Source organism: Anabas testudineus, chromosome 24 (assembly GCF_900324465.2).
Source record: "Anabas testudineus chromosome 24, fAnaTes1.2, whole genome shotgun sequence".
NCBI classification, from domain to species: Eukaryota; Metazoa; Chordata; class Actinopteri; order Anabantiformes; family Anabantidae; genus Anabas; species Anabas testudineus.
In genome coordinates, this window is record NC_046632.1 from 5616237 (window position 1) to 5641602 (window position 25366).

At 40.7% G+C, this 25366-nt stretch overlaps 3 protein-coding genes across 5 annotated transcripts; 2 read left to right on the forward strand and 1 right to left on the reverse strand.

Annotated features, from left to right (window-relative positions):
• Positions 1-684: 684 nt before the first annotated feature.
• agbl5 (ATP/GTP binding protein-like 5) lies at positions 685-12579 on the forward strand. Of its 3 annotated transcripts, none has more exons than XM_026341544.1 (17): positions 685-814; positions 1825-2108; positions 2265-2436; positions 2563-2729; positions 2880-3057; positions 3214-3392; positions 4628-5159; positions 5344-5513; positions 5775-5910; positions 6201-6418; positions 6516-6718; positions 7322-7498; positions 10175-10305; positions 10432-10484; positions 10714-10907; positions 11088-11221; positions 11342-12579. In XM_026341544.1, exons 2-17 carry the CDS (start codon positions 1894-1896, stop codon positions 11417-11419), a joined length of 2937 nt encoding a protein of 978 aa, XP_026197329.1. In that variant the 5' UTR covers positions 685-814; positions 1825-1893; the 3' UTR covers positions 11420-12579. The 3 variants fall into 3 exon arrangements, with proteins under 3 accessions (XP_026197329.1, XP_026197330.1, XP_026197327.1); XM_026341542.1 differs by having other exon boundaries at positions 689-814; positions 6513-6718; positions 11342-12577; XM_026341545.1 differs by lacking the exon at positions 7322-7498 and having other exon boundaries at positions 688-814; positions 6513-6718; positions 11342-12578.
• Positions 12580-13166: 587 nt separating this feature from the next.
• ost4 (oligosaccharyltransferase complex subunit 4 (non-catalytic)) lies at positions 13167-14980 on the reverse strand. Its single transcript, XM_026340823.1, has 3 exons — positions 14976-14980; positions 14065-14202; positions 13167-13295 (listed from the first exon to the last, which is right to left on the reverse strand). The coding sequence occupies exon 2, from the start codon at positions 14199-14201 to the stop codon at positions 14088-14090; it is 114 nt and encodes a 37-aa protein (XP_026196608.1). The 5' UTR covers position 14202; positions 14976-14980; the 3' UTR covers positions 13167-13295; positions 14065-14087.
• A 352-nt stretch (positions 14981-15332) lies between these two features.
• selenoi (selenoprotein I) lies at positions 15333-24465 on the forward strand. The gene is made up of 10 exons (XM_026341539.1): positions 15333-15548; positions 17894-17962; positions 18510-18618; positions 19269-19343; positions 20093-20355; positions 21084-21192; positions 21274-21322; positions 21408-21588; positions 21688-21867; positions 22085-24465. The coding sequence occupies exons 1-10, from the start codon at positions 15492-15494 to the stop codon at positions 22190-22192; spliced, it is 1200 nt and encodes a 399-aa protein (XP_026197324.1). The 5' UTR covers positions 15333-15491; the 3' UTR covers positions 22193-24465.
• The last annotated feature ends 901 nt before the right edge of the window (positions 24466-25366 follow it).

Here is a 25366-nt window from a genome sequence, read left to right on the forward strand (position 1 = left end):
ATCTTTAGGTTGCTGATTATCTGACAAACTGGAGCATATATGTTATACCAATCCAATATTAACTAAAGCATAGCCACAAGTATACCAGTATACCATAACCAGGTTAAACATGCAGTCCATTCCATCTGAGCAATTAACTTCCACTGACTTTATCTGAAAAAGATCCTGTTGAAATGTTGAAATGGTTATAAGATAATGAAGACCTTATGGACACTTCTAGCTTTGGTCTGTAGCAGAATCACAGATATCCAAATGTGTTACAGGTTTAGGTTTAGAAAAGACCTGAGGTGGTGATGGAAGGATTAGAGGCAGGGACCTTTGACCTTTGATCTTTGGGAAGTTTGTGAAGGAATGTTCTGTATATTGGTCTTGTCAGGCTTGTCTACCTTCTAAAGAATGCATAATGCTGTAGCTTAAACGATGGAGAAAGAGGAGTAGTAAACGTCTTGATTTCCAAATCAGAAATACTTTTTTTCACTGCAGGGCCACCATGCAGAAACCGTGTAACACTGGTTAACTGATTGGAGTAAGATTATGTGTATGAATGAATGAATGAATGTGAATGTGTGTGGGTGAATATAAGAATGCATGTTTTTTATAATATTTCACTAATTTAATACCACAATTCGTGCAAGATCAGAGTCCATCCTGTCATTTGATACTGCAGTAACAAGAAAGGACGAGGGACCAATCTCAAGCCAGCGTGCATTTTTACGTAGAAACCTGAATGCATCAGCAGCAGCAGCAGCAGCAGCAATGAACGGAGGCTTGAGGACGGTGAAAACGAAAATGGACATCGATCGAAAATAGCCTAGTAAGCCTAATAATTCGTCTTTTCGTGTGAATGCTCTGACACAGATCAAATGTAATGCAAACGTAGAGACCAAAAACACCGTATTCGCTAAAAAAAAAAAGACGTTGTCGTTTACAGCATCGACTGCTTGATCGGTAGCTAGCGTTAAGTTAGCATCCGTCGCTTAGAAACGTACGCTAGTGTTATTAGCTAGCTAGTTAGCTGTGTAAACTGACACAAACGTTATGACAGTGACCACCAAGCTAGGCTAGTATTAAATCCTGATTAGCATTTGCTCATTTAAATAGCTTTAAACGAAAGCATTTTGTGAATTGACTGTAACGTTACTCCACTCCCCCTTTCTGTGCTAGATTTTTCGGTCAGCTGTTGTTGTCATTGCTCGGCTGCTGAAATGAAACAGCAGCCATTATGTTTTCAGGGGTGCAGTCGTGTTTTAATAAATGATATATGCAACCGTTTATCTGCTGTAGAGATATGATGAGTATAGAAATCGAGCTAATGTTCGTATGTTACTGTAGAGATAAGTGTAACCTCTAGATTATGTAGTTTGGCTGTAGTTGTATTATCTTTAACGGCCTGAGGATGTCGCTGTTATCTGTTGACTTACATCTAAGACAGTATTTATAAGACACTTACATCTTGACGTGAAGAATATCGATCAAAGACAGGATCAGTTCAGTTTAGATTAAGCCTGACACGAGTGTGTAAGTGAGCCATTTTGAGTAAAGATCGATTTTAATTTTCCTGATTTCCTTTCCACATGAAGTGATACCACAATGCTGTTTTTACATTATGATTTGTCACAACTAGGGTGGAGTTGTTTTGAATTGAGGTCGTTATAAAGTCCTGCTCTGAAAGCGACTGACATAGAACCTGTTTAGAAATTGCAAGAACAAAGCTTCTGCCTATTTAAGACCAACACCCCCACCCCACCCCCCAACTCTATTTCATCTTTCTTATTTTTTGTCTCTTTGTCTAAATATAATTTCTTTTGGTCTGTTCTATAACAGGTTGTCTGTGTCAGACGTCTGACTGAAGCTTCGCAAAGAACCTAAGGGGAGAAATTTGAGTTGAGAATCATGGAGGCTCGCTTTGGCAACATTGTATTCAGCTCCAAGTTTGACTCAGGGAACTTGGCCCGTGTGGAGAAAGTGGAGAAAGGCAACACCAGCCCTTCCTCTGATACAGCGTCCAGCGGGAGTGCCCCCGTAGCGTCAAACCTCGCCCCTGACTATGAATTCAACGTGTGGACACAGCCAGACTGTGCTGGCACAGAGCATGAGAATGGGAATCGGTAACAAACCCCTTGCTTGTGTACCAAGTATTTTGTTATTCAGAAGACTGCAAAATATAGCACTTGCAGATAGATGTGTTTACTTTCTTTACACAACCTTAACACTGAGCTGCGTTATTTATAGGGTCCCAAATAATGTTTTTGTATGTTTTTTAGATCGTGGTTTTACTTCAGTGTGCGGGGTGCAGCACCTGGAAAAATACTGAAGATTAATGTGATGAATATGAACAACCAGAGGAAGCTCTACAGCCAGGGCATGGCTCCTCTTGTCCGCACTTTACCTGGTAAAAACCGGTGGGAAAGGATCCGGGACAGACCCACAACTGAAGTACGTACACACTCTGAATCTGTCAGGCAGAGGCTGGGGCAACAGGAGACAATGAATCCCTGTCAGCGTGTCTTCATTATCTTTCTATTAATATGTGTCTTCTTCCTTTCTTCTGTTGCTTTCCAGATTGTAGATAATCAATTCATTCTCTCATTCACTCACCGGCTGTTGGAGGTGCGAGGGGCAACCACCTACTTCTCCTTCTGCTACCCATTCTCCTACAGTGAGTGCCAGGAGATGCTACAGCAGTTGGATGAGGCCTACCCCAGTGCTGCTCAACTCAGCCCTAGCAGGTAGAGTGCAACACAAACCTGCTACCTCACGCACACATAAGAGATGCTGTTTGAACCTGCTGTGAGTAAAATGACAAATTCATTATTTTCCTGTTTATTGTGGCCATTTCTTTTCTACCAACTTTCTCTTCTCGACTGTTACTGTACCAGTGCACCAGGCAATGTGTATTACCATAGGGAGCTGCTGTGCCAATCTCTAGATGGTAACAGGGTGGACCTGCTCACTGTGACCAACTGCAGCGGGATGCAAGAGGAGAGGGAACCCCGTCTGCCTAAGCTGTTTCCCGATACCAACACTCCAAGACCGCACCGCTTCTCTGGCAAAAGGGTATGTACTATGCATTCAGTCATACATAAGCACAATCAGTCTTTTCTTTCATAATGGCTCTCAGTGCCAGCTCTCAAGGTAAAGGTTGATGTGGAATAACTTGTCCAAAGTGCTGAAGCTGATGCTTGGCCCCTGTGCTTCTTTGTGTGTTTGCAGGTGTTTTTCCTCAGCAGTCGGGTGCACCCTGGAGAAACCCCCTCATCGTTTGTGTTTAACGGTTTTCTAAACTTTATTCTTAGAAGTGATGACCCACGTGCTCACGCACTTCGTAACATGTTTGTGTTCAAACTCATTCCTATGCTCAACCCAGATGGAGTAGTCCGCGGACACTACAGGTCAGAATTTTACTTTAACATACAGAACATGCACTATCCTTATAACAACAATCTAAGCATCATTTGACTCATATGTATCATTTCTAATCCAGTATGTAATTTATAACTCTTTGACATGCAATTTGTGCTTAAGTGCTGGTCTTTTTCAAAACTACGAACATCAGGTTGTGGTCGTGTACTGTCATGCTGCTCTGATCCATCATTGTTGTTGCAAAGCTACACTCTCCTCCAAGAGCATTGGACCAGTGAGGCCAGTTTCTTTATTTTTGCTGTAGACTGAAAATATTTGGATTTCACATCCAAAGATGAATATGAGACAACAGATCAACATTTCAGCTTTTACCTCTTGATCTAATACACAACTTAGAAGATAGCACCTTTTGTTTGAATCCACCCATTTTTCATTTAAGCAAGTGTTTTGGCAGATATTCACATTGTCGCATATTCATCTGTTGATGTCAAACCCAAATGTTTTTTAGTCTACAGCAAAATAAAGGAACTGGTCTCACTGTTTCAATGCTTTGACATTGTAACCGTTACGTAGCAGCAAATCTCTTGTCTGATGCTACAGCTATCTGTATTCCCTAAAGTTTAATATCACTTTTGTTTGTTCATGTGTTGAAGAGCCATAAGAGAACACAGTTTTCTCTGTACAAAGGAATGTGTCTATATTTTACAACTATTCATTAGCTTTAGTGGGACTTTTTAGTATGAGCATGCATGGCTATGTGCAATAATATTTCCTTTCATTCTGCTGCTTTGCTGTCACAGCTATACTTTGGCTGTCTACATCCATCATATTCAAAAGCAGATTAGAAACCGGATGTGCATATTGGAAGCTGCATTTGTCAGGACAAATTGCTCCATTTCTTCAGTTCTCCTACTCTGATTATGGAAACTATTTCTCATATACATGACAAGTAAGAGGTGAACGTAGGGTTACAACAGAAAGCCAACCATAACCCATGTGTGTATGCGCATATAAACGCAGTGTGGAGGTTAAACTTGTATCACTGCCACTTCCTCTTTTGATCATCAAAAATCTGTGACGTTTACCTAAAAATAGGCTCTTAAAATAACCACTAACATAGAGTAAGTATGCCAGAATAGCTTAAATATAAATTAAACTTGATTGCAATGTGACATTAGTATCCAAGTGGTGCTTCTGCTGTGTATTGCCATCAGTGCTAAAGGCTGTTTTGTCAATAACAGGGTTTTCTGTTTCTGTTTTTCAGGACTGATTCCAGGGGAGTGAACCTGAACAGACAATACCTGAACCCCAGTCCTGAGCTGCACCCATCAATCTATGCAGCCAAAACACTGTTACTCTACCACCACACACACAACCGCTTGCACAACACACAGTCCAGCACTCACTGTAACAGCCCGACACACACACAGGCCGCGCCCCTCATCATCAAACCCACCAATCAGCACCAAGCACCTCCCCTCACTGCTCTTGAAGTGAGTTTGAACCAGCGCAACGCAGAGAAGGACGCAAACCCTGCACAGCCTGATGTTCCCATGGTGATGGAAGAAAACGTCTGGGTCACCACGGAGACGGGAAAGGGAAACCAAAACAGTTCTTCAAGTTCCTCAGAGACTGTAGCTTCTGTTACTGTAGAAGTAACAGCCCCACAAGAAGAAGAACAGGAATCCATTCCCCCCCAGGAGGGGGGTGTGGCGTATTATGTGGACCTGCATGGCCATGCCTCCAAACGTGGGTGCTTCATGTATGGAAATAGCCTTCCTGATGAGGGCCAGCAGGTAATAAATGGCCACATTTATTTAGCCTCCTTAAGTATTTTAGGAAAATTACATTTAACTATACTTGTTTAATTTCTAGTTTTGTGCACGTTAATTCCCCACATGGCAGCAAAGGCAGATGGGGTACTACGACGTTTGTTACCAGCGTCTTAGCTCTTGTACACTCTGTTTCCTCTGTCTGCAGGTAGAGAACATGCTGTATCCAAGGCTGATAGCTGTGAACTCTGCCCACTTTGATTTCCAGGGCTGTAACTTCTCAGAGAAAAACATGTACGCACGAGACAAAAGAGATGGCCAGTCTAAAGAAGGCAGCGGACGGGTGGCAATTTACAAGTCCATAGGGCTGCTTCACAGGTTGGATTTCAGTGGATACACGCACTTCAGCAGTTGATGTTCAGTGCATAGTCCATCTATTTTCACTAATGTTTTGATTCTTAGGGAGTCAAAAGTAAGAGATGAGTAATCACCTTACTGTTAATTATGCATCTTTAGTGCTTTTAGTGAAATTTAATTTAATTATAACACAGTCAACATGGGTTAAATCTATATAAATACTTCAGAAAACAACAGCTGTAGCAACAGTTAGTCATATTTCTGTTAACGGTTCCCTAATAGCTACACCTTGGAGTGCAACTACAACACTGGGAAAAGCATGAACACCATCCCACCTGCCTGCCATGACAGCGGACGAGCAACCCCTCCTCCACCTCCATCTTTCCCTCCAAAATATACTCCAGAAATATTTGAACAGGTAGGAAGACTGTTTTGTTTGTTTGTTTCTTTGTTTGTTTTTTTGCATCTTATTAAGACAGAGATTTAGTTCATCTTGTCAGGATTGCAGGTTGTGGGGGTGCATGAATGAACAGCGTGTTGCATTTGAAGGTACTGACTCCCATTAATTTTCAAGCTACTGTTTGCTGCTTGATTTTTTTTTTTTTCTGCCTTGTGGTTTTAATGTTTTTCATATTTGGATGCCGTGTCTCTTAACCAAATGTACTCGAGATAAGGTAGTTCTGAATAAACGGACTTCATATGCTTCAGGTGGGACGCGCTGTGGCTATCTCCGCCCTGGATATGGCAGAGTGTAACCCATGGCCACGACTGGTGCTGTCGGAGCACAGCTGCCTGATGAATCTCCGAGCCTGGATCCTCAAGCATGTCCGCAACACCAAAGGCCTGAACACGCACATAAACACACACCATCCACCAAAAACACACCACAATGGCAGCAAGGCATCACCGCCAAACAGTTTCAACAAGTGAGTTCACACACATCCCTTTTCAATCCAAAAAGTCAACAAGCTTTATACCCTTGGTCATGGGCTTCTATGTATTTCTTGAATTTCTGAGCAGCAGCTGTCTGTCTGGCTCAGCGTCGGAGAACACCCTCAGCCGCGTTCGCTGCAACAGCCACAGTAGCAGCAGCCAGACGCCCTCCCCGAAGATGCACAGCTCCCCAAGCTTTACTTTTGGTTGTCCCCCAGCCCGAGCTCACATGCAGCACAACAGCAATCACATCAGCGGACGTGGAGGCAACAAAACACTTGGCCCAGTCAGGGGTAAGCAGATCTCTCAGTCATCTGCTTGTGCTGCTGTTTTCTCTCAGCATCACATATTGTGTCTCGCTCAGTGTCATCCTCTCTGTTTGGCGTTTGGAGTTGTAAGGTAAGGCTAATGGGCAGATGCTGTCTGTTAGTGTCTGAGTGATTTAAAAAAAAAAAAATCTTTCAACTTGTGTTTAGCTTGATTTTTAGATTGGATTCATGTTCTGGATGCCTATCCTCCTTTAACATCTGCATGACCCTTGTATGACCCCTGCATGAGCTCAACGTGACCCACCCACAGCACCACCTGCTGCTGCCATTTTTGTCACTTCCACTGTTAGCCCTAGTCTGACTTAGGATGGATGCACACAAACCCTGTTCCAAGTCGCTGAGATCAAATTGATTATTTGGGAAAAAGATTCAGAACTAAAATGAAAAATGAAACCACACAAAAAAACCCACTTGGCTTACTAAGAGCATTTTAACATGTGGTATGTCTCAGTGTGTGGCTTACAAAGTGTAGGGCACTTTCAACACATAGACACTTGTGTTTGTGTGTGTACACAAGCCCCGCATGTCTCTGAGCAAGTGTGCGTGTGTGTGTCTCCCTCTCTGTAGACGCAAAGCCTCAGGAGAAGAGACGCCCCCCTCACCACCGCTCTATCCTACGGTCTCCCAGCAACAGCCACACACCCTCCCGCCCCCCACTCTCACCCCCTTCCTCGTCCTCCTCCTCGTCTTCCTCAGTGTGTGCAGCAGGCTCCTGTCCCCTCCCGGCCTCCGTCAGTATGACAGGTCTGTACTCCCTCCAGCCCCCCAGCCTCTCCACCTTCCTCCCCTCCCTGCAGGCTCTGCCCCGCCCTGGGCTTCTCTCCAAACTGAGCCCCCTGCTCCTTCAGAGCCTACCACCAGCCACCAACTCTCCAACTGGGCCCACCCAGGACTGAATCTATCTTTATCTGTGATTGTGGCTGTCTGTTTGTGTGTGTGTGTGTGTACGGGTGAGTGGACTAAGAAAGCGTGAGGTCTAAAAATTGCTTTGAATGTCAGACAAGTGATTATATCAAGAGACAGTGTACTGCCTACTGGTACTCGGTGAAGGTTGAAACAGTTGTACCTCACCATGTGTGTTTGTGTGATTAAGTGAAAAATCCTTGGTGCTAGCTCTTCTAACATTTCAAATATTATCATTCTTCACATATGTAACCACACATATCTATAATGTTAGCACCCTAGAATAAATTATACACGTGAGAGTACAAGTGTTCCTCAAAGCTCAATTATGACTGAAATGTGTGGAAAATGTTTTTCTTTTCATTACAACCATAAATCAAAGTAGCAGTTAGTGTGTGAATGTGTTTAGCAAAGAGAGACAGTTGCTTGGCTACATAATCTCCATTGTCCCCTAGGACTTATATTATATGGTAGATATTAGCAGTCCACATTACTATTAGATATATAATACTGATGGATTACATTGCATTGAATATGTCTCTTTTCAGTCTGTATAAGTGATCTAAGAAGAGCTACGATGTTACTGTGCTGATATCTAAGAAATAGCCGGGGATGTCCTTATGTAGATTTTCTTCTTTTTACATAATTACTGTTAAAGTTAATGAACTACAGTGTGATTTTTATTCTTACCACGTTGCACTTTTCTTAAATTATTTATTTGTATTTATTTCGAGTAATGACCTTTGACCTTTGCAGAATGGTACTAAACATAGTGTGGCTTCTGTTTCTGTAACATTTTTCAAAGCATCTTCTAATCTTTAGTTTCTTTTCTTGTTTAGCGTGCACATGTTTTAATGTTTAAAACGGTGCAAGTCAAAGACTGATGAAACCATCCCATGATAATCCTCTTTGGAGTTAGTTCAGAGTAGGACTGTGCATGATCTGTTGTTTCATTTTTGTGTATAAGTCAGTGACTTATTTCTGTGGTAGAAACCTGTATCATTCCAGTGTCAGATCTCAGTTCTGACATTATGACTTTCACAGAGTAGCCTACTGCCAGAAGCCTCATGTAGACCATCACTGGCTTAAATCCTCATTGGATGATGTAATAAGAATTGTTTCATGGAGCTGTTTGCCAGCAAGCAATATCATATAAAACTGTGTGTTCTAACTGTGTGACTAAGTCAGGGTTGGTGTTGAATGTCAAATTTTCTATAAGATTTCAATATTAGTTTTGTAAATAATGATTATTTTATTACATTTCATTGAACTGGTGAAGAAAACACTGATCATTTATTTATTCAAGTACATTCGTGTATTTCCTTGTGTACATTTAATTTGACAAGATTGTAGTAGGATGATTAGAGAAGTGAGAAATGATCTCGACATCTTGGTCTATACATAAGCTTCATACGTCAGTTGTGGAGTTGTAGTAATGCGTCCGTTATTCATTTCTCTGCTGTTATCCAGGTACTTGATGATGGTCAGTGTTTTTGGACCAGCTATTTTAGATTAATTAAAGATACGTTGGAGGTAGAATGTCTGTGATGTGAAGAGTCGCAGATAAAACTAGAACACTGACTGATTGGACCAAAATAGCTTTCAGAATATCTGGCCTTGCCTCGCTGTAGCTGTTGTCTATTCCAGTGCTGCGCAACATTGTAGTTACAGTGTGCCTTGCTCTGTTGTAAACAGTAGGTCTAGGAGTCCCTGCTCATCCTTGCAAGTTGCAAGGAGGATGGAGTAATAGGAAATGTATCAGTTACAGTATTTAGTGGCTTTATGAGTAAACACTGTACCATTTAACAGAGAAGAAAACTCCAACTAAAACTACAGAAGTGAACATACAGTATTATGGATTTGAGGCTATGGAGACATACAGGTCTCACTCTTTTAGTATCACAGTGATGGCGACTTTTATGTAGCCTGTTCCCTCTGCATTCAGCACAGTGGGAAGGATGTATGAGGAGCTTTCAGTTTAGATCAGAGCCCTAAAAAGCTGAAAGAGCGAACTGTAGTTCTAACCTGCTTTCTCACTGTGAACTCTGACGTCCTGGTTCCCAGTTGTTTGAATCCTAAAGCGTATATGTCTTCATTGAAAAAAAAAATGAAAAGTAAAAAAAAAAAAAAAAGCTTTAGGTGGAAACACACTATATGCATAGTCACGTTCTCACCAGGTCTCTCTTCTTTATACTCCTCCTTCAATGTGGTGCTAACCTTCTATACCAGACTACAGTTACGTGTTTGTCTGTGTGACATCTTTAAGAATATCACCGTCTTGAATGTGCTGCTGTCTTTTACCGCCTCTCTGTTTAACCTCTGGAATAAAAAATATTCCTTTGTGAAGCAACTACTGTGTGTGGGTCCTCTGCTCTCTATTGATTCTTCTGTATGGGGGTGTGTGTGATCTTTATCAGTTGGTGACAAGTAGGGTAAAAGGTGCTTGAAACAAACATCCACTGTTCCTGCTATGTCCTGTGTGCTCCTTGTATTCATGTCCCCTCATCTGATCAACAGGCCTCAGCTGTCCAGACTTTCAGGCTAGTGGAGCCAGTTCATCAGGTTGGTCCAGAATGCCTTTCCCCACGCGTTCTGGGCGTGTGGGGAGAGGCTGCCGAACTCTCACAATCACTCATCACCCGACAGAGGTTAGCTGACCTTGCTGGTTTATACACACACAAAGAGCAAATTCTCTTAATCTCTTTTATTACAACTTTATACACATTATACTGTTGGTTTATCAAATCTCACTGTGATGTTTCCATCTGTCTCAGACTTCTAAAGAGTCGGGACCTGAACACATCCTTTCATCCATCAAATTTAGCAAGTGAGTCCGATCTTGTAAATATCTTGAAGCAGTTTATCATTGAATTCAACATTGTTAAACTAAATGAGGGTTGGAATAAAATGCATGAGGAAAACACTGCACAGTACTGAAAACATTATGACTGCCGCCATGGAACAATGCTCTGTATATTATGGACATAAGCCTTATCACTGCTGTGATTTTACCACGAGTGGTGAAAATGTTACCCTCTTCATTGTCACTTGCCCAGGTGTGATCTGCAGCCTCACACAAGCCGCATCCCAATCCGGAGGGTGGGGTCAACTGATGCCCCTTCAACGCATGACAGTAAAACATCCTCTATTAGCAAGAATCCTTCCTCATCTGGGAAAAAAGAGGAGTCCACCACCATGAAGGTCTGGAAGCTGATCAGACCTGGCCTCCACCGACACCTGTCCCTGTCAGGCACGTACTGTGTGTATATAAATAAACACGTTATTGTGTATAGTATATAGCTATGTATCACTAACTGTAAACTAGAGCTGCCTGAGTTGTTCAGCTTCAATATTGGTTCGTCAAAAGGTACAGTGCATCCAGAAGGTATTCTGTACACAGTTAACATCGGCATACTGTTTCACCGTACAGGTGTATCAGGGAAAGAGGGTGCCATGCAGCTGGCCTCTCAGGCACTAATGAAGAAGAGCACAGACAGGAGCTTACACTACAAAGGAAATACTATCATAGAAACCGCCCCAGAGACGGATGAAACACTGCAACAGGTGGGAGCAGACATGCACACGTTGTGTCAATTAGCATTACCATAACATTGCAGTAAGACAGCTGCATGAGCATGAATTAATGAAATGACTATGCTAGTCTGCACCATGTTGTCTTCAAAGGTTGAGGAAGCTCCAGTGATGCCGCTGCCTGAACCTGTGAACATGTGTGAGACAGTGACCCTGTGTGGAGAAGCGTAGGAACTGCACAGCAGAGGCACATCTGTGTATGTCTGTATTTGCTTAATGTGAGTCACCGCAGGAGAATTATTTGGGGGCGTATTTATGTGCAATTCAACATTTTTAACATTATTTATTGTGACTTTCCAGTGTTTACGTGGTGTCTTCAGCCATGCTGTTCAACATAGTCATACCTAGGCCCAATATGCCCAATATAATCAATAAGCAGCTTTGCTTGAGCAGGCAAGAATTAAATGCCTTGCTCAGTGACACCACAACAGTGGCTGAAGTGGGGGGAAAGGCACATTTTCCCCATGCAAGGTTTTAAACAGATCAAGATCCATAGACTTTAAATATCTTTTAACATTTCAGCTTATTGTATTGTATTGTACCTCACATATATTTTTGTAATTTTAGTCCTTCTCTTCTATTGCTCCCTCTGCCAAAAAGATGTTTAATGCACTCTGACCATTACTGTTATGCACAGATAAATACAGTATGATTTCACAGTCAGCAGTATACAAACGGATGAGCACAACAGCACCTTTACAAATGTTTTATTTCCTTGGATTTAGAAATAAATGTGTGAGAGAAGTGTAATGTAATTCTTCCAAGTTGTTGTGCTGTGCTTTGTGATAATGCCCATAAAAGGTATCTAAACCCTGTTGGGCTTATAGTGGATATGTACCACAATGATAAACAGATCATAACTGTTAAATCTTACAGATCTTCGTAAGTGAAGATATAAAATACTAGATAAGATTTTAGTTTTCAGCTGCTTTATTTAACACACCCAAATTATTGCTGGTGTCATAGTTATTTTATAATAAATATATATTATAAAGTTATATGCAAGATCAGGACACTAGTGAGGAGAGGAAATCCCAAAAAAATGGATAACAAAGTTACTGAAAAGTACCAATGACAAGCCTCAGAATGCTTGTGAGGGAACTAAGGCTCGTGTGAAAATACTGTAATTTGCAGGATTCATTTTTTAAGCCAGTTACAACATCAGAAGTTAATTCACACCTAAAACACAGACTGACTGTAATTGTTAACTCTTAGAAATACTGTATGACTTTGGGATGAATATTTACATATCAAATGTTGTTTTAAAATTATATTAATCCTGTTTTATTTTACTTTTGTTTCAACTAATTTACTGTGATTCAATTTAATAAAACATGAAAAAGTCAAAGTGGGCAGATCCTTTTATAGGCACTATGTTCCTAGAATATAGTGACAATCCTTTAGAACTTTATGTTCAACACTACACCATTACTTAATATCTTGTCTTTTATTTTAAATGTGATAAGCATACACTAAAGCAGCGGTGGCTAACCCTGGTCTTTGAGGGCAGCAGCCCTGCTTGTTTTTCCAACCATCCCCACACTTACAGCTTCTCGCTGACTGAACACACCTGATCCTAGTAATCAGCAGTGGGTAGGGCAGATATAGTTGGAAAAACAAGCAGGACAGTGGCTCTTATAAAGTATATATTAAGTGTGAGATCAACTGGTTTTTACCAGTTAAACTGAAGATGCTTTAGCCACAACATTGTGGATGTAGGTCAGCATAGGAAAAATGTAATGCTGGCCGTGATTGTGATGTAGCTGCAGAGCAGTCAAAGTCCATGTTGAGCCCCTGTCTACTATGACAGATGCTATTAATATTGTGGCTGATCAGTGTACAGCTAATGTTTATACGATAGTGAAAATGCACATACATGCGCAATAGCTTAAGAGATTTAATGAAACATCAATGCAAATGGAATTCATGCAGTTTTATTAGAAAAAACATGACTGTGCAATCTTAATGACATAGAAATTCAACTCCTGGAAAGAACTGCAGATGGGGAATGTTGTTTCCAAGGTGGTGGCTTTGACTCCCATCTCACCTGTGGAGAAGAAATAAGTCTTTAAATTGGGTTCACAGACATGAAATCTTGGTTGTCAAACAACCGTTTGACATTTCTAAATTGTCTTCATTGGCTTTATTTGGGTGCACCAGCACAAGTGAGTCACCAGGATGCATTTTATTTGCGCTTAAAAAGAGGAATGAGTGAGATGAGGAGATCTGCAAATACAGTAACAGTGTTTATGCTGCAGCTTCTCCTACAGAGCGAATGGCAGGCAGGAGAAGAGAGAGAAAAGTGAGGTTAGGTTATAAAAATCTGTGGTTCCAACTCTTATAAAATACTTGATATATTTTAAATATTTTCATTTGATCATTAAACGCTCAGTCAAGTTCAGCATATTTTTTTTATTCATTTATGAATAATTGTGGTATTTAATCTAATGCAAAAAGAGAGAAAATAACTAACAACATATCAGCCTTATATAGCAACCATAGACCTTCCTGCTCCCTAAAGATCAGCGTTGTCCATTGAAAAAAACATTTTGATCGATCACTCGTTTCTTCACATTTTAACGATGGTTGATGTAGTGTTAACTGATCAGCGCTTCACAATGTGCCAAGATGACTTAAATCTACATTTGCTTCTTTAAGTCACTGGTATACCATACCTTTTAAATCATGGCGTTCAGTGATGAAGCATTGTGTTAAAACTCTGATTTGGTCAAACATATGGCTACATTGAAAGTGGTAGCTCCGAATAAACATTTCAAAGCAGTGAACCATCTTAGGCAAACACAGATCGGACTCACCTCTCCAACCATATTGGGTGCCTCTACTCCTGCTTCTTGGGGTTATTGACAGCGACGTAGTGATATAGAACAACCAGCAAGAACAAAGACACGCCAAGTATGTTGGCAAATATTGCCAGCTGCACGTCTGTCACCATTCTGAAAAGCATAAAGAGATTCAATGGACCAAGTGTAAGAAGACCATTCCTGGATAATGAGGCAATCGTCATTTTGGTAGATTGTAAACCATTTACAATAAATATACTGTTTACGTGCATCATATCTGTTAATTTTCCAAAGTGTAATACTGGTTTTCACATATGTGAATGCATATGAGCTTCCATTCATATTTATGTCATTCTGATGTGATATGGCAAAAAACGACAAATGTCAAAGGTTATACACGACAAACTAATCTTCACAATGATACAATGCATAAGGTCTCAGTTATACTCTTAAGGCTACCTATCTATGACATTGAACTTTTTCCCTGCACAGAAAATTGTAGAAGAGTCAACATTTTAAATATAAAAGAAAATAAATTGTGATATTGCATATCGATATGCAATAACGTTGGCCAAAAAACAGTATATTTCTCTATATGCTAAGCCATGACGTAAATTAGGTTTTTGGGTCTTTTATGCAGACAAAAGTCATTTTCTGACTACATAACGAGTCGCATATTGTACATAATACAGAAGGTGACGGAGTAACTATAACTACAATCAGTAATGATTATGTGATTTTAATTAAGCTGCCAAATCACTGTAAATGTGATGGGAGCAAAAACCTGTTTAACGTTAACCAATCTAGCTAACCTAGCTAGCTAGTTAACATTAAAGCAAGCTAACCACTTTAAGGAACGCTTCACATACGTATCTACATAATTACAAAATAAAACCTAATACTTAATAGCTTGCCTTTTTACTTACATTAACCTTTGAGTTGTGTTTTTACTCTGGGTTTGACAGATCCTTCAGCCGCTCAGCAGCACACAAGCTAACGTGTCCCTCCTTCCGGCTGGACAGGAAAGCCACGTCACGCTTAGGAGCGCCATAGAAATAGTTTTATTAGAGCCGACCTCGGAGGTCAATTAACAAAACTAAAACTTACATGCAGCACCTCCACAACAATGTTCCTAAATAACTGTCACGAATGACACCAGAACTGCTTATAATTATACCGCTGTGTGCCACTCAACACAGTTTAATTATTTTTTCTCGCTCTTTTGTTACAGTCATCCGCGCCAGAGGTGGCGGTAGTGAGCGCCAGTGAGCTGGCTGCTTCCTCCCCGTAGGAGTGGCCCAAAGGTTTCGACATCACCTCACCCGGCGTGAACGGCAGCGGCTAAATTAGATGTTACTTCAACTCGGCAGCTAGCGTTGGGCATTTGCATTCAAGAAGGAAAGCTATTTATTTATCTCATCACTGAGCTACACTGTACCACTATGGTTCTTTACGAATATGTCACTCAGGAGCAGCTTGCGGGCTTCGACAAATACAAGGTATTGTTAAACATTAGAATAGCATGCTAGCGGTTAGCGATTGAGCTGCCAGCGTATGTGTGTCTTCACAGCTAGTTGTCACGATCTGCAGGGTGCTTCCCTGGTTAGAGCTGGTGCGTGAATCTAGTGAGTGTCATCTGCTGTTGTACCGGATGAAGGGGAATTTTCACCTAGAAAATAAAAGCGTAGTCGTGTTCAATAATAGCATTTATTTTGTGTGCTTCGTTAGTTACAAACAACATAAGTGCTATATAAAGTGCAGTAAATAACAACAAAATCATTTAGTATTTTGAATAGATTGATGTAGTGCCTGAACACCTTTAAGGTGCACAACTGTAGGCAGTTTCTTATTTTGAAAGTATTGGCCGGAAAAGTGATTGTTTACCACCTCGTACTTGACATTGGCGCATATGTGCTAATAGCTAGCTAATAGCTCATTCTCTTCGTCAGTATTTGTATTCACCATTAACTAAGGCGTTGGTTGGTCTTTTCTCACATTTCAGAGACCTCCCCGTTTCAGTGGTTATATGATCATCTCTTTGTTCACTGCTATTACAGGAACAACAGAAGTGTTATAAGGCTAAGTAGCTGCTGTAATGGACAAGTAAGGGGAAAAACACTCAACTTGAACCAGTTCACGGGTGGGTGGGTGGGTGGAGGGAGCCTGACAAGTGAAGCCACTTTCAGAGAAATTTCTATCAGCATAAATTTGTGATGCAAAAATGTTTGCAATGGTACTAAGCCTTCCTGTATGTCATTCAAAGCTTTTAGTGTTCGCTTTATTCTCCTATAGATGTCCATACATGTGACAATACAGGGAGACTATGGAAGACAAGGAGTGGCAGTCATTTCAAGAATCTCCTAAGACAACTCAGTATTGATAAGAGGACATCATTTAACTTGGACACTTTACATGTATTTGTTTGTCAGTGTGAAATAACCCCTGAAGATTACAGACACACAACCTACAAACTGAAGACTTTCAACAAATGTTAAGACCTTGTGTACTTTTTAAACATAAGTTGTAAAATTACACGTTTTGCTATTTTCTAGTATTTTTACTGTCACATTCTTTACCATTAGAAGACTCTAAAGGCCATTCAGGCTTTCTCTGTAATACCTCCTTTTACTGAGACTTATGCAATGAATGACTCCTCCGAGCTTTTTACCAAGAGAGGCTTTTGTCCAATAACTGCTTTGTAAAGTGGCTCACTGGATCTCACACGTGTTGACTACTGTGCCTCCGGCGCTTCTTGCTGGATGAGAGTGGAGGATGACAAATGACAGTGAATGAAAGGATTGTGGCTGTTTGACAGAGTGGGTTTTCTTGAAAGGTGCACAAATGCAGACAACAAGCGTGGAAGTGAAAAGCACATGAGAGCTGAAATCGCTGCATTGATTGTGTCGCTGCGTTTTTCACGCTGTCATCCATCTTTAGTGACGTTCTTTGTCACACTTAGCACAAGACTGGCGTGACACCTCCTTTATAGTGTGAAAGTTACTGATGCGTCATTTGTGCTTTTCATCTGTACAGTCATGTTTGTACATGTACATGGCTGTGGATATATGGTAATGAATATACATATTGGTTATTTGATATTAAACAACATTTAGACTGATTGTATTTACATATAACATTTATATTGACCTAGTTGAAGTGATAGGTAACATAACGACAATCTCTCATAAGTTAAATTCAAATCTTAATAATACACCAGATAATTCATTGTGCTGGCTAAGTGCAAACATGACTACACATGTGTATTACTGCTGTGTGCTTGGTTTTTGGCTGTTATAATATTAACTGCTTCATCATATCTGCAGTAAACCCTTTTATAGTAGTTAATTTTAGAGAGGGGTTACAAATCAGTTATTAACTATTTTGTACTCACTTGAAATTGCATATTTAGCTCCTTTTCCAAGTGAACTAGGAGTGGCAATGAAAATGAAACCTTAAAAATAGGAGTCTATTACAAATGACAGTCATACCAAAGGATTGACATAAGAGAGGCAGAACTTGCTCTTTCATTTGAAATGCTTGCTTAGCAAAACACACTAAACACAGTGAAATACCCCCCTAAATAGTATGAACTCTAATTAGGCTGCATTAAGCTGCAGCACTCACACATGTTCGTCACACCTGGGTAAAGTTACAGAGACTAGAGTCAGGTTTGTTTTGATCTGCATGATGACAAGCTAAGTTATCCAGTAAGCATGTTACCTGTGAGGCAATATGATGGTCGTTTACAAATCCTGGTATACTTCCAGTTAGAAGAAATGAATCAAATTTAAAACCAAGAATGATAATAACACCCTGACTGACTGAATTATGTGTCTCTTTCCAGTACAGTGCAGTGGACTCCAATCCCCTGTCTATCTATGTTATGCACCCTTTCTGGAACTTTGTGGTGAAGGTGAGGCTAGAGTTGAACGAGTGATTCAACTCTATGTGTCTGTTTGTTTGTTTGTCTGCGTGTGCTACATCATTAATGAGTTTTCCAGCTGCCTGCTGTGATACTGTAACGTTACAGCCTTACACGCTGCTGCCACCTTCCTCTTTCACCCCGTGTCAGAACAAATCAGTCTCTGATGCAATGGCGTTTTCTGGACTTTGGAGATACTGTGACGTCTGAATGCTGTCGCTATGGACCTGATAACATGCACAGACTGTGTGTCTCAAGATACACTGATCCATTTCCCTTGTAATCAGTAATGTTAAGACATTGACACAATTCTGTATTTATCTTCATCAAGCCTTATATATTTAGCCTTATTATTATATATTTTTACATTTCTACCAGATAGGAAATAAAAAAAGTCACACCATTGCCTTTGAATTCATCTGTGTCTGGCAGATATGTAATGAAATTGTGACATTAATTACAGTCTAATTGTCGAATAAGTGTTGTTATTGTTGTGAGAATTGTTGTTCACAGTTGTGTTTTTTTTCTTTGTCAACAGTTTCTACCAACATGGTTGGCGCCAAACCTCATTACTTTCACAGGTTTTATGTTCCTTGTGTTGAACTTTGCAATGTTGGCCTTCTACGACTTTGACTTCACTGCCTCTGGTAGGTGATCTGCTTAGTGCTCACTACTTAGTTCTCCCCTGGCTGTGCTTTTCCCGGCCTTGAAGGAGTGTTGTTCGCTTTATTTTGTCCTAAAACCTGCTAACAGCAAGTTGAAACTGGTCAATCTCTGTAGAAGACAGAGAGAGAACCAGAGGCATGTCAGCTTGTTTGTGAGAGGCAAAGTCCATAACCCAGTGTAACGTGACTCTCTGTGTTGGCACACAGTGATCAGTAACCCATGACATAGTACATACACATACACACTGAACTATCATTGTAAACAGCATCGCTAAAACATAAACAAAGACTGACACAAAACTTTATCATGTATCTTCCTCGCATTATTGCTTACTTTGTGCCCACACACACGTACTCACGAACACATGAAGCTTGCACACGTACAGATATGACTCTTACAGTAAACTTTTTAATCAATATGAAAGTGGGTCAAAGTGATCTGACATAAAAAATTGCTCTCAGGAGTCAGTTCCCACAAAAATAGCAAAACCAAAGTATACGCACATCAAGTATTCACCTAAAAACATTAACTTTTTTTATTTTTTTATTTCTGCATATTTGTTAGTTTTAGATTTGATGAGTTTTATTTGGACTGTGTGATATAATGCATATTTACATTGTTTGTGTCTCAGCTGCAAGACATGAACACGTGCCTAGTTGGGTCTGGGTTGCTGCAGGGATCTTCAACTTCTTGGCCTATACTCTCGGTGAGTCCTAACCCCTGTAGCCCCTGTGTGTTGTTTTTTTTTCCCTTCTCTGACTTTCTGAGAGGCCCAGGGGCACAGTTACTCTTAAAAACATAAGCACAAGCATAAAGCTATCAGACTGTGTTCAACATATGTTCAACGTTTTCCACTCCAGATCTTCATCAGCAGCATGTGTGCTCCGAGTTGTTGCTTCCATTTGTTGTTGCAGTTTTTAGCATTGCTTTCTAAATATTAAATGAAGTTTATAAGCTTATTGGAATAGTATAAGTGTCATATAGACATACTGTATGTCGTAAAGATGCCCTCATATATTCTACAGGCTGTTAGTCAATGAACCTAACTACAGTCAAATACATCCAGATTTATTTTACTGCCAAATTCCTCCTCTGTTGGTGTGTTTGTTCGTGTGAAGACGTACCCTGTGAACCAGACGGATGTCAGTTAAAAATCCTGCTGACCATTTTGTGAACCATTAAAATAAAACAACTTTTCATATGCTGTTTCATATGAGGATGTGTTTGCAGACTACTTCCATATGTGGATGAAATGAGTGTGGCCCAGATCAGAGGTTGTAACAATGAATTCAGTGGTGGGAAGTAAGAATGTTATTGTTTTCACAGACTTTGCACAGTTTTGTGAGTGTGGGCAGCTGCTATGGCTGAGCGCAAATGTGTAATGTATAAAAAAAAAAAGTTTAATAATAGTTGGTTCCTATATAAATATGCTATGTCTTTATTTCTGTTGTATAGATGGTGTTGATGGGAAACAGGCGCGGCGCACCAACTCCTCCACACCACTGGGGGAACTTTTTGACCACGGCCTGGACAGCTGGGCCTGCATCTTCTTTGTGGCCACTGTTTACTCCATATTTGGGCGTGGGGAGAGCGGAGTGGGCGTGGCCACACTGTATTACATCTTGTGGGTGGTGCTGTTCTCCTTCATCCTGTCCCACTGGGAGAAATACAACACTGGCATCTTGTTTCTGCCCTGGGGGTACGACATGAGTCAAGTGGTAAGGATGCAAGCTAACACTGTTTACAGTGTCAACAGTTTTACATTTACCATCAAACATTTAGGACTGGGCTCACCAACTAGTTTTCAATGGGGGCCATATTCAATGCAATCCAAAAAATTAAAAATCATCAACACGATGTTGATTGAACATGATCCAGTTTTCCCAAAACTAGATGATGGTAATCCAATTAAACAAATCCAAAAATAAATGTTTCTGTGTGGCAATCAGTTGTGAGTCTACAAGGCCATACTTTGAATAAATAATTTGAAGAAAGAAAGACGAGAAAATCTATGACGGTGTGATCTTGATCTTGAAAACACAGGTTTGTAGAATGGTGTCATCTCTCAAACAAAGGAGGTTTCTGGTGATCTTAGAACATGAGTTGTTGGTGCTCACTCGGCTGGAAAATATTGCAAAAGAATCTCCATAGAATTTGGACACCATTCATCTCTTGGGCTAGTTGTGTACAAATAGAGAACAATTAGCACCATTGTTACCCTCCCCAGTGGTAGTCAACCAACAAAGATCATTCCAAGAGCACGGTGTGTAATAATCTAGGAGGTCAGAAAGAAACCCCAGGGTAATGTCTAGGAGCTAAAGGCCCCTCTTGTGGTCGTGGCTATTATCAGTGTTTGAGTCCACAACTTGATAAACCATGTACATGGGAACTGAATTGTCACATACCGACATTCTAACAACTTGTCTTGGGTCTTTTCTCTTCTCAGACCATCTCTCTCGTTTACCTGGTCACTGCTGTGGTTGGTGTGGAAACCTGGTACCAGCCAGTCCTGTTCCACTTCCTGTATAGAGACCTTTTCACCTTTATGATCATAGGTGAGCTGTGATTGATCACACTGAATACATTCATTCACTTTGCCCAAACAGCTCTAGTAATTTGTGTTTATTGATTTTCAGCCTGTTCCTTCACTGTGACCTTGCCCATGAGCCTTTACAATGTCCTCAAGTAAGTACAGCTGTCATTAGCATTTTGTTATTTTGTACTATTTCAGTCAGAGCTCTGAACCTTTTTTCTGTCTGTGGTATTGCAGGGCTTATCGCAATGACACTCTGAAGCACAGCAGCCTGTATGAAGCTTTCCTGCCCTTCCTTTCTCCCGTCCTGCTCTTCATCTTGTCCACCGCTTGGGTGGTGTTCTCGCCGTCCAGCATCCTTGAGCTGCAACCCAGGATCTTCTACCTCATGGTGGGGACGGCATTTGCCAATGTCACGGTGAGTGTCTGCTGCATTTTCAAAACACTTTTAGTTTTTTTTTGCTGTTGAGAAACACACATTTCTGTACTTATGTTTTTGTCTGTACTTGTTTTGTAGTGTAAGCTGATTGTGTGTCAGATGAGTAACACACGGTGTCAAGCACTGAGTTGGCTGTTGCTGCCTATGTCGGTGGTGGTGCTGTTAGCACTCAGTGGGGTGGTCGCCAACGAGACGCTACTTCTATATTTGTGGACAGCCGCTGTCATACTAGCACACATACACTACGGTGTATCAGTGGTAAGATCACACACACTAAAACTTTACTTATTGGACTTTTTTATGCATTATATGCGTTTTTCTATTGGATTGTGGGCCTGCTCACAGTAGATGCGGTAAATATATATTTTTAATGAGCTTGATCCGTGATCTTTTGTTGTTTAAGTTGTAAATTACACACGCACATTTTGAATTTGAATTAGGTGCAAAGTAATGTTTTGTTCTTTACTATTGCTAGGTACAACAGCTTAGCAGCCACTTCAAGATTTGCACCTTTTCCTTGAAGAAGCCTAACAGTGACTGACAGGAGGAGGAACGAATCAGCTTGAAAGGAGCGGAGGTTTAGACTCCTCCCCTCCCACTGACACGTCACTCTCATCACTTTGGAAACTGCATCCCCTACCCTCCATTCATGAGGACACTGCAAGCAGACTGGACCGTGGCCCTCTTTTCCCACTGTCTGTAAACTCACATATACACAGAATAACACCCATTTGAACACACACACATTCCTTGCCAACCAACCAAACTGTGGACTCGGCGATGGGACGGTCCCAGGGGCTCCGGCTTCCGTTATTGGTGATTGGCTAACTTAGTTACTTAGTTAGCCAATGAGGTGCAATTGTTTCCTACGGAAATGTGCTTCAGTCATGAGGACAGGAGCCCAGACGAGCCATGCAAACACACACACACACGCATACACACACATTTTGCATTCATGCAACTAATTTATATGTTGTGGCAAGTATTTCACAACAAACACAGCCACACAGTTGCACTCACATAGTATTATGAATGTATACGCCTTGGGGGAAATGCCGTTTCAGTTTTATTCTAATAACAGGAATGCCTCAAGTAGTGTTGTTTCAAATTGACCAAACTTCTAAACTCTGGACACATGTGGCTCACACAGCCACAGCTGTGTCCACAGTTTAAAGGTTCAGTCACCTTTTTCTTTTTTCTTTCTTTTTTTTTTTTTTTTTTAATCATTGGACAATATTCAGTCGGAAATCTCTGTGATATATGTTAATAGTTGTATAAACACACTGTTTGTTTGTGTTAAGGGGTTTGGGGCATTTTATTTTCAAACTGAAGTAAATCTTAAAATTATGATTTCTCCTGTAAAACATTGTATAAATTTCCCTCTAATTAATTCCACATTGAGCTCTGTAATAACAGCAGTCATAAGAAAACAAAGTTGAACATTGACTTACCAGGGCAAGAATTGAAAACAGTAACCTCTGAACTCCGCTAACCTTCACCTTGACCCCTGTCTGACCACTGGCGTCCCAGCTCTCCCTACCCTCTGAAGTGTCGTGTCTTCATGCTGGTTCGTTCTCTTTTATTTATTTAATTTTTTTTAACATATGTTTATTTGCTATTTTTTTTATTACTCTGTTGCCATGGCAATGGTGTGTGGTTTAGATGCTCAGCGCTTGAATGAAGAGTGGTTCCAAAAACCGTCAACGGAACGGACTCACTCTGAAGGAACAAGCCATCGCACAGGACACCGCAAACGCCACAACACCGGCTGGCTCACACACAGATACTGTTATCACACCTTTTATACTTTCTGTAACATAACAGGTTGTTATTGTTTTGTTTTTTTTTTTAGTCTGTTAAACACTGTGATTTAACCTATGTTTCCATGGTGAAGATGGAGTAGTGGCTGCAGACTGGACTTGGCCTCTCATCAATTTTTTTTTTCAAACCTTTCCTCTTCTTCATTTTTTAGTACATCATTCTATTCCAGTGCAGTTGTAGTTTGATGACAATGTCAAGAGAATCAGGTCCGGACAGTGTGTGGAGTAGGGCTTTCAGACATTTAGCGCACAGCTGGAAAATGTCTTGAGTCAGATGTGTGCTCACATGGAAGCAAACAAACAAAGATTTCAGCCATGGCTTTTGTGTGACAGCACAGCAGAGATCACATTCTGACATTAACTGGACATTGTACTAGTGTAAAGTCCAGGTAAACTCAAGGTCCTCTGGTTTTCTGGTTCTCACATGCAGCTCACCTGGGTAATGTCTACATTTGTTTGGGGTTCCAGTGCATGTCTGGAAGCAGTTCAAGTGTGTGTGTTTGTTTGTGTGTAACCTGATGCTTCCAAATCCCTTTTAGCCTCAGTGGCCAGCTTTGTTTATTTCTAAGAACGTTGTCATGTTTCAGGTCTTTTGCAGCATACTGGTTGTCTCGAGTTGGATAGAATCTCAGCTCTGCTCAAGAATCAGTTCAGTCTTGGTTTGGTTGAAATGTAAATGAAGTGCACCATTAGTTTGTTTTCAAACTACAATTTTCAAATCCTAGTTCTCAGCCAAACCAAAATGTGCAGATTATGCTTGGGCCACACTGTTGGGTGTCAAAAACAGGTGTCCCTGTCAGCCATAAACCATCAGTCTAATGTCTGGATCTCACTGTTTATGAATGAAAGCTGTTAAAACAAACCAGAATATCAGTTGTTGGAAAAGCCTTGTACTTGACTTGTGAAGGGCAAGTTCAGTTGGGAGTTCTCTGACTTAACATGAAGTCTGCATGTAATGCTTCATATATTATTATTCAAAGGTACACAGGGAACATTAATTACACTGGGGCGCAAAACTAAAAATCTACCTTCAGTACCTCCAGTTTTGCTTCTGCATTTTTATCACTTGTCCAGGTCTTTTGTACATAAAATGTAAAAGAGCAACAGTGCACTTGTCTGAGGAACCGATTGCAGATCCAACTCGGCTGCCATAATACCCAGCCACATGGCCCATGCTGGTTTCCAGTACCTTCGCACTGCAACTTAGTTTAAGTTAAAGTATACAAGCAAACAGTTTAAATTTTATTTAATATGTTCCTAAATAGCCCAACATCTGTGAATTTGGAGATCGTACACTGTAGCGAGCAACATGAGAACCAATTGTAATTAAGTCATTTTATCTGGTGGGTACATGCATTGTCTGGGTATGTGCGGATCCGTGTGTACTGTTAATGTATGGGTGTATATCTGTGTAAATACATTTATTATTTCTTCATTTTAAGTTTTTTAAACAGCAAATATTGTTCTCTGCTAGGCTGATTTCTCCAAACATGGGGCAAGTACCGGGGGATGATACCAATCAGCAGTTTATTTATGCTCTCACTGACATCTCCAAACCCTCCAAAACAACAAAAGTGGAGGTAGCCGTTCTGAGATCTGACTGTTTTCTGAACAGTTCTCAACTCTGCTGCTCTTATGCTGATTGGATCGCACCCCAGGTCTTTTTCTCTGGGATGTTTTGGAGAGGGGACCAGCTCTGGGTCCAAACGCATCTACTCCAGGCTGCAAACACTAAAAACAATGATAAATGCAACATATCATATTAAAATCACCAGTCATCAGTCAGCTAGGTGAGGAAAAAGGGTGCCATTTAATGAAACAGAAGACGGGCTAAAATATGAGAACAAGCGTTTAAACAAACGTCTTTCATCCAACTGACGGGTGAATTTTTCACTTTCTAGGTAAAATCTTTCTTAATTCCCCCTGAATCAATGATC

Bases quoted from the DNA above. Each gene is read 5' to 3' on its own strand.
- agbl5 (XM_026341542.1), top strand. From the start codon at position 1,894: ATGGAGGCTCGCTTTGGCAACATTGTATTCAGCTCCAAGTTTGACTCA. The intron at 5,160-5,343 runs GTAATAAATGGC...CTCTGTCTGCAG, and splicing joins TTCCTGATGAGGGCCAGCAG to GTAGAGAACATGCTGTATCC. The intron at 10,908-11,087 runs GCACGTACTGTG...TTCACCGTACAG, and splicing joins CCGACACCTGTCCCTGTCAG to GTGTATCAGGGAAAGAGGGT.
- ost4 (XM_026340823.1), bottom strand. From the start codon at position 14,201: ATGGTGACAGACGTGCAGCTGGCAATATTTGCCAACATACTTGGCGTG.